This window comes from Falco naumanni, chromosome 5, assembly GCF_017639655.2.
Source record: "Falco naumanni isolate bFalNau1 chromosome 5, bFalNau1.pat, whole genome shotgun sequence".
In the NCBI taxonomy this organism is placed as follows: domain Eukaryota; kingdom Metazoa; phylum Chordata; class Aves; order Falconiformes; family Falconidae; genus Falco; species Falco naumanni.
The window spans coordinates 78,147,984-78,156,278 of record NC_054058.1 but is presented as its reverse complement, the minus strand read 5'-3'; the positions used below and the strand labels follow the sequence as shown (position 1 = coordinate 78,156,278).

Here is an 8,295-nt window from a genome sequence, read left to right as displayed (position 1 = left end):
TGGGAGGCACTGGGAAGGACCGGAGGGGCCGGGGGGCCACTGAGGGGGCACTGGGAGGGGCTGGGAGGGCACCGAGGGGCACTGGGAGGCATTGGGAGGCACTGGAGGGGCACTGGGAGGGACTGGGGGACACTGGGAGGGGTCAGAGGGCCACTAAGAGGGCACTGGGAGGGACTGGGGGGGGCTGGGGGGCACTGGGAGGGACTGGAGGGGCCGGGGGGGCCACTGAGGGGGCACTGGGAGGGGCTGGGAGGGCACCGAGGGGCACTGGGAGGCATTGGGAGGCACTGGAGGGGCACTGGGAGGGACTGGGGGACACTGGGAGGGGTCAGAGGGCCACTAAGAGGGCACTGGGAGGGACTGGGGGGGGGCTGGGGGGGGCACTGGGAGGCGCTGAGAGGCACTGGGAGGGACTGTCGAGGCAGGGGGCCACTGGGAGAGCACTGGGAGGCACTGGGGGGCACTTGCAGGTACTGGGGGGTGCTGGGGTGCGATGGGAAGCCCCTCCCCCCCCAGGTGCACACCTTCGAGCTGCACATCAGCCGGGTGGCACTCGGGGACCGCGGGGACTATCGCTGCGAGGTGACGGCCAAGGACAAGAAGGACAGCTGCTCCTTCAACATCGACGTCGAGGGTCAGCCCCCATCCCCCCGGGACCCCCCCCCCCTGCCCCGGGACCCCCTGACCCCCCCCCATGACCCCCTGGGACCCCCTGACCCTCCCTGACCCCCCCAGGACCCCCCTGGGACCCCCTGACCCTCCTTGACTCTGCTAATCCCCTCGAGACCCCCCCAGGAACCCTGACCCCCCCCTCAGGACCCCTCTGGGACCCCCTGACACCCCCTCGGGACCCCCTGACCTCCCCCATGACCCCTTAACCCCTTGGGACCCCCCCCAGGACCCCCTGACTTTCCCTAACCCCCCCAGGACACCCCCGGGACCCCCTGACCCCCTCAAGACCCCCTGCCCGCCCCCCAGGACCCCCTGCCCCCCCCCCCCCCCCAGGGACCCCAACCACTTGGGGATGGGGGTGGGGGTTGTTTTGGGGACACATGACAGGGGGGCAGGACCTGGGGGGGGTCTCACATCCCCTCTCTTCCTGGCAGCCCCCCGCCCCGGTGACAATGAGAACGTGCTCCAGGCCTTCAGGAGGACGTGAGTGTGGGCCCCCCCCCCCAAATCCCCCTATAGGTTGGGGACCCCCCCCATGGGCTGGGGACTCCTCTGAACCCCTCTATGGGCTTGGGACTCCCCTCGACCTCTCCTTATGGACTGGGGACCCCCCCATTGATGGAGGGGGACCCCCCCAAGACCTCCCTGCACCCCAATGCACCTCAAAGACCCCCTGGGACCCCCCCTGCAATCCACCCCCCCGCCTAGGGACCCCCCTGCATCCCAGGGCCCCCCCAACCCCCCCGTGTCCCTGCAGGGGCGAGGCCAAGGGTGACACGGCCGGGGAGCTGGACTTCAGCGGGCTGCTCAAGAAGAGGTGGGGGCACGGGGGGCGTGAGGGGCGTGTGAGGGCACGGGGGGCGTGCAAGGGGCATGAGGGGGGGGGCGAGGGCAGGGGGGGCGTGCAAGGGTTGTGTGAGGGCACGGGGGGCGTGCGAGGGGCATGAGGGGGGGGGGCGAGGGCAGGGGGGGCGTGTGAGGGGTGTGTGAGGGTTGTGTGAGGGTGGGGGGGCGTGCGAGGGGGGCGTGAGGGCACGGGGGGCGTGCGAGGATGAGGAGGAGCCGGGGCGCCGAGGTCAGCGGGCGCAAGGGGTGTGCAAGGGGCGTGCAAGGCTCGCGCAGGGCCACAGGAGGTGCGTGCGAGGGAGAGGAGGGGGGGGGGGGGGGGGGGGGGGGGGGGCAGGGGGGTCAGTGGTGTAAGGTTCGCGCGTGAGGCTGGTGCAAGGCGTGTGTGAGGGGCGTGCGAGGAGGAGGAGGAGCTGGGTGGGGGTCCCGGCAGGTCAGCGGGGTGAGGGGGGACGCAGGACTCACGGGGGGCGCGGGCGAGGGGCGCGGGCGGGGGGCGTGTGAGGCTCGTGCGAGGCCGCGGCCGTGGCAGGGAGGTGCAGGTGGAGGAGAAGAAGAAGAAGAAGGACGAGGACGACCAGTTCCCCCCCGAGATCTGGGAGCTGCTGAAGGGGGTGACGAAGAAGAGCGAGTACGAGCGCATCGCCTTCCAGTACGGCATCACCGACCTGCGCGGCATGCTCAAGCGCCTCAAGAAGATCAAGGTCGAGCCCAAAAAGAGCGAAGGTGGGTGAGGGGGGGGGCTGGGGAGGGGGATTGGGGGGGCCCGGGGGTTCTGGGGGGCTGAGGAAGGGAGAATTGGGGGGATAGGGGCTGGGCAGGGGGATGTGGGGGGGGTTAGGGGGCTGGGGAGAGGGATTTGGGGGGCTGGGGAGAGGGATTTGGGGGGCTGGGGAAAGGCGATGTGGGGGGATAGAGGTAGGGAGGGGGTTAAGGGGTCCCTGGGGGGCAGGGGGCTTTGGGGGACTCCCTGGGGGGCAGGGGGCTGGGGGGATTCCCTGGAGAGCAGGGGGGATTCCCTGAGGGCAGGGAGGTGTCCCTGGGGGCGCAGGGGCTTTCGGGGGGTCCCTGGGGGGCCGGGGGCTATGGGAGGGGTCCCTGGAGGACAGGAGTGGGCCTCTGGGGGACAGGGGGCTGTGGGAGGGGTCCTTGGGGGACAGGGGTGGGCCCCTGGGAGCAGGGGGCTTGGGGGGACTCCCTGGGGGACAGGGGGCTGTGGGAGGGGTCCCTGGGGGACAGGAGTGGGCCCCTGGGAGCAGGGGGCTTTGGGGGACTCCCTGGGGGACAGGGGGCTGTGGGAGGGGTCCCTGTGGGTCAGGGGGCTGGGGGGGGGTTCCCTGCCCCCCCCCGACCCCCCCGTGCCCCCCCGTGCCCCCCCCCAGCCTTCACGCGCAAGCTGGACCCCGCGTACCAGGTGGACAAGGGCAAGAAGATCAAGCTGGTGGTGGAGCTGAGCGACCCCGACCTGCCCCTCAAGTGGTACAAGAACGGGCAGCTCATCAAGCCCAGCAACAAGTGAGGGGGGGGGGCGCGGGGGGGCAGGGGGCTGGGAGGGGCGGGGGGGGGTGGGAAGGAATGGGGAGGGGCGTGGGAGGGGTTCTGGGGGGTGGGAGGGGGCGTATGGGGGTTGTGGGGGACAGGGGAGCGGGATGGGGGTCTCTGGGGGGTGGGAGGGGGTACGGGGGCTGTGGGGGGTACAGGGGGGTTGGGGGTCTCGGGGGCCACAAGGAGGGGGCTGGGGGCAGGAGGGAGCCCCCCTCCCCCCATGGGGATCATCCCTGCCCAGCCCTCACACTGTGCCCCCGTGTCCCCCCGTCCCACCGTGTCGCCCCACATGTCCCCGTTTCCCCTCATGTCCCCCCCATGTCCCCCCACATCCTCACGTCCCACCGCGTTCCCACCATGTCCCCATTTCCCCCCGTGTCACCCCCATGTCCCCCCACCTCCTCATGTCCCACCATGTCCCCCCACATCCCTACATCCTCATGGCCCCTCCATGTCCCCCCACCTCCTCGTGTCCCACCATGTCCCCATGTCCCCCCATGTCCCTTCCACGTCCCCTCACATCCTCATGTCCCACCACATCCTCCCCCATCCCCATGTCCAACCATGTCCCCCCATGTCCCTTCCACATCCCCTCACATCCTCGTGTCCCACCATGTCCCCCCACATCCCCCCCCCACGTCCTCCCCCATCCCCATGTCTAACCATGTCCCACCATGTCCCCATGTCCCCCCCCACATCCTCCCACCTCCTCGTGTCCCACCACGTCCCCATGTCCTGCCGTGTCCCCACGTCCCCCCATGTCCCCCCAGATACGTCTTTGAGAACGTGGGGCTCAAGCGCATCCTCACCATCAACAAGTGCTCCCTGGCCGATGACGCCGCCTACGAGTGTCGCGTCAACGACGAGAAATGCTTCACCGAGCTCTTCGTCAAGGGTGGGGGACAGGGGGGACACGGGGGTGGGACACGGGGGTGGGACACGGGACCCCCCCTGACCCCCCCCTGCCCCCCCCCCAGAGCCCCCTGTGACCATCGAGAAGGGGCTGGACGACCAGCAGGTGGTGGTGGGCAACCGTGTGGTGCTGGAGGCCGAAGTCTCTGAGGAGGGGGCACAAGTCATGTGGTGAGGTGGCCCCCGCCACTGTGTGTCCCCCCTGTCACCACCGCATGTCACCACCGCATGTCCCCCCCTGCCACCGCGTGTCCCCCTGCCGCTGCTGTCCCTTCCCGCCCCTGTCCATCCATGTGTCCAGTCCACAATCCTGTGTCCATCCCCACCCCATGTCCATCCCATGTCCATCCCCACCACGCCGTCTCCATCCCCACCATCTCGTTCCCATCCCCATCCCATGATCCCATCTCCATCCCTGTGCCCACCCCGTGTCACCCACCCACCCACCCACCCCCCCTGCGTGCCGCGCGCAGGATGAAGGACGGGGTGGAGCTCACCCGCGAGGAGACCTTCAAGTACCGCTTCAAGAAGGATGGCAAGAAGCACTACCTCATCATCAACGAGGCCACCAAGGAGGACACCGGCCGCTACAAGATCATGACTAACGGCGGCGAGAGCGAGGCCGAGGTCATTGTGGAAGGTAGGTGTCCCTGGCGGGGGGGCGCTCGAGGTCCTGGGAGGGGTCTCCAGGGGGTCTCCAAGAGGTCCCAGGAGTGCTGGGGCGTCTCCAGGAGGTCCCAGGGGTGTCTGGGGTGTCTCCCAGGGGTCTTCCAGGAGGTCCCGGGGGTGCTGGGGGGTCTCCAGGGTGTCCCAGGGGTATCTAAGGAGTCTCCCAGGGGGTCTCCAGGGGGTCTCCAGGGGGTCCCAGGGGTATCTAGGGGGTCTCCCGGGGGGGGTTCAGGAGGTCTCAGGGGCTCTCCAGGAGGTCCCAGGGGTGCTGGGGGTCTCCAGGAGGTCCCAGGGGTGTCTGGAGTGGTCTCCAGGAAGTCCCAGGGATGCTGGGGGTCTCCAGGAGGTCCCAGGGGTGTCTGGGGGTGGTCTCCAGGAGGTCCCAGGGGTGTCTGGGGTGGTCTCCAGGAGGTCCCAGGGTGCTGGGGGTCTCCAGGAGGTCCCAGGGGTGTCTGGGGTGGTCTCCAGGAGGTCCCAGGGGTGCTGGGGGTCTCCAGGAGGTCCCAGGGGTGCTGGGGGTCTCCAGGAGGTCCCAGGTGGTCCCAGGGTGTCTAGGAAATCTCCAAGGGATCCCGGAGAGTTTCCAGGACTCTTGGGGGGGTCCCTAAGGTGCTGGGGTGGGCGGGATCTCAGGGGGTTTCCAGGGGTGCTGGGTGGTGGTTCCTAGGGGTTCCCTGGCAGGGTCTTGAGGGGTTCCCAGGGACACGGGGGGGTCCCTCAACCCTGTCGTGTGTGTCCCCCCCCTCAGAGAAGCAGCTGGAGGTGCTGCAGGACATTGCGGACCTGACGGTGCAGGCGTCGGAGCAGGCGGTCTTCAAGTGCGAGGTGTCGGACGAGAAGGTGACGGGGCGCTGGTTCAAGAATGGGGTGGAGGTGCGCCCCAGCAAGCGCATCCACATCTCCCACACCGGCAGGTGGGTGCGCGGGGACCCCCCAGGGTGGGCTACAGCCACCCATGGGGGTCTCAGGGAGGGGCTGGAGGCACCCGTGGGGGTCTCGGTGGGGTTGGAGGCACCCATGGGGGTCTCGGGGGGGGTTGGAGACACCCCCAGGGGTCTCAAGAGCTTGGACCCCCCCATGGGTGCCATGGGGAGCCTGAAGCCACCCATGGGGCTCACACCCCCCAGGGCCATGTTGGGGGGCTGCTGTCACCCCCTAGTGCCATGGGCCCCCCCCGACCATCCCTGTCCTCCCCCCAGGATCCACAAGCTGGTGATCGACGATGTGCGCCCCGAGGACGAGGGGGACTACACCTTCGTCCCCGACGGCTATGCGCTCTCCCTCTCCGCCAAGCTCAACTTCCTTGGTGGGGGGCACTTGGGGGGCTGGGGGGGGGGGGCCTCTTGGGGGGCTGGGGGGGCACTTCTGGGGCGGGGGGAATGCAAGACCCTTGGGGACACTTGTAGCACTGGGCGGGGGGTGTCAGTTGTGGGGCTGAGAGGACACTTGTGGGGCTGGGGGGGTCAGTTATGAGGCTGGGGGGGTCAGTTGTGGGGCTGAGAGGGTCAGTTGTGGGGCTGAGAGGACATTTATGGGGCTGGGGGGGTCAGTTATGGGGCTGGGGGGGTCAGCTGTGGGGCTGAGAGGGTCAGTTGTGGGGCTGAGAGGACATTTATGGGGCTGGGGGAGGTCAGTTGTGGGGCTGAAGGGGTCAGTTGTGAGGCCGGGGGGGGTTGATTATGGGGCTGGTGGGGTCAGTTATGGGGTTGGGGGGTCGATTATGGGGCAGGGGGTCAGTTATGGGGCTGGGGGCCAATTATGGGGGGGGGTGTCAGTTATGGGGCTGGGGGGTGGTCGGGCACCAGTTTGTGCCCCCCCCCATTAACCCTTCCCTCCCCACACCCGCAGAGATCAAGGTGGAGTACGTTCCCAAGCAAGGTGAGGTGGGGGCAGGGCGGGGGGGTGATGGGACATGGGGGGGTGACAGTGTCCGAGCGCGGTGTCCCCGTGTCCCCAGAGCCCCCCAAGATCCACCTGGACTGCTCGGGGAAGGCGACGGAGAACGTCCTGGTGGTGGTGGCGGGGAACAAGCTGCGCCTCGATGTCCCCATCTCGGGGGAGCCCGCACCCACCGTCACCTGGATGAAGGGCAACGAGGTGACACCGGTGTCCCCCATGTCCCCACCCAGGGGTCCTGTGTGTCCCTGTGTCCTTGGGGACACCCCTGTCACCCTGGGTGTCCCCATGTCCCTGCCTTGGGGGGTCCATGTGCCCATCCTGGGGGGTCCCATGTCCCCATCTTCAGGGGTCCGGTGTTCCCCCCATGTTCATGTGTCCCCACCCTGTGGTGTCCTGGGTCCCCTCCATGTCCCCACATCCCCACCTGGGGGAGTCCCGTGTCCCCTGGCCCCATGTCACATGTGACACATCCCTGCGCCCTCCCCTGTGCCCCCATTACCCTGTGACACCTCTCCATGTCCCCATGTCCCCTGCCCCATGACACCTCCCCATGTCCCCTACCCCATGACATCTCTTGTGTCCTCATGTCCCCATGTCCCTGTGACACCTCCCTGTGTCCTCATGTCCCCATGTCCCTGTGACACCTCCCTGTGTCCTCATGTCCCCATGTCCCCTACCTCCATGACACCTCCCTGTGTCCTTGTTGTCCCCATGTCCCCGTGCCCCCTCCCCTGTCCTCATGTCCCCATGTCCTCACGACACCTCCTGTGTCCCTGTGACACCCCTGTGCCCTGATGTCCCCATGTCCCCCCACCCAGGTGTTCTCGGTGCGGGAGGGCCGCGCTCACCTGGAGGAGAAGCCGGACCTGAGCAGCTTTGTCATCGAGAGCGCCGAGCGCGGGGACGAGGCCCGTTACACCATCCGGGTGACAAACCCCGTGGGGGAGGACACGGCCACCATCTTGATCAAGGTGGTCGGTAAGGAGGGGACACAGCAACACGGGGACGTGGGGCTGGGGATGAGGGGACACGGATGTGGGGCTGGGGACAAGGTGACATGGGGCTGGGAAATAGTGGACACAGGGATGGGGGGACGCGGGGACATGGAGCTGGGGACAAGGGGACACGGGGCTGGGGATGAGAGGATGTGGGGCTGGGAACAAGGGGACACAGGGACGTGAGGCTGGGGACGAGGGGACACAGGGACATGGGGCTGGGGACGAGGGGACACAGGCGTGTGGGGCTGGGGATGAGGGGACACAGTGATGTGGGGACAGGGGGAACGTGGGGCTGGGGACAGGGGGTGGCCGGGGAGGGGGGGTGCAGGCCGGGGGTGTCGCATGTCCCCCTGTGCCACCACATGTCCCCGTGTCCCCACAGATGTGCCTGATCCGCCCGAGGCCGTGCGCGTCACCTCAGTGGGGGAGGACTGGGCTGTGGTCACCTGGGACCCCCCCAAGTACGACGGGGGACAGCCGGTCACTGGTGAGTGCGTGCCCTGCCTGCCCTGCCTGCCCTGCCGACCCTGCCTGTACTGCCTGCCTGCCCTGCCTGCCCTGCCTGCCCTGCCTGCCCCGCCCTGCCTGTACTGCCTGCCTGCCCTGCCTGCCCTGCCTGCCCTGCCTGCCCTGCCTGCCCTGCCTGCCCCGCCCTGCCTGTACTGCCTGCCCTGCCCTGCCTGCCCTGCCTGCCCTGCCGACCCTGCCTGTACTGCCTGCCTGCCCTGCCTGCCCTGCCTGCCCTGCCTACCCT

The 8,295-nt window shown here is 69.0% G+C and overlaps 1 protein-coding gene across 1 annotated transcript in view; it reads left to right on the top strand.

Annotated features, from left to right (window-relative positions):
* MYBPC2 (myosin binding protein C2) overlaps positions 1–8,295 on the top strand; it is a 28,700-nt gene that overhangs the window by 7,881 nt on the left and 12,524 nt on the right. Inside the window, 14 exon segments of the mRNA XM_040596593.1 lie at positions 471–634; positions 1,107–1,155; positions 1,430–1,489; positions 2,051–2,244; positions 2,901–3,033; positions 3,834–3,958; positions 4,041–4,146; positions 4,449–4,615; positions 5,393–5,558; positions 5,844–5,950; positions 6,493–6,522; positions 6,602–6,741; positions 7,362–7,521; positions 7,924–8,028. Of these exon segments, the coding sequence (XP_040452527.1) occupies positions 471–634; positions 1,107–1,155; positions 1,430–1,489; positions 2,051–2,244; positions 2,901–3,033; positions 3,834–3,958; positions 4,041–4,146; positions 4,449–4,615; positions 5,393–5,558; positions 5,844–5,950; positions 6,493–6,522; positions 6,602–6,741; positions 7,362–7,521; positions 7,924–8,028 (1,706 nt within the window).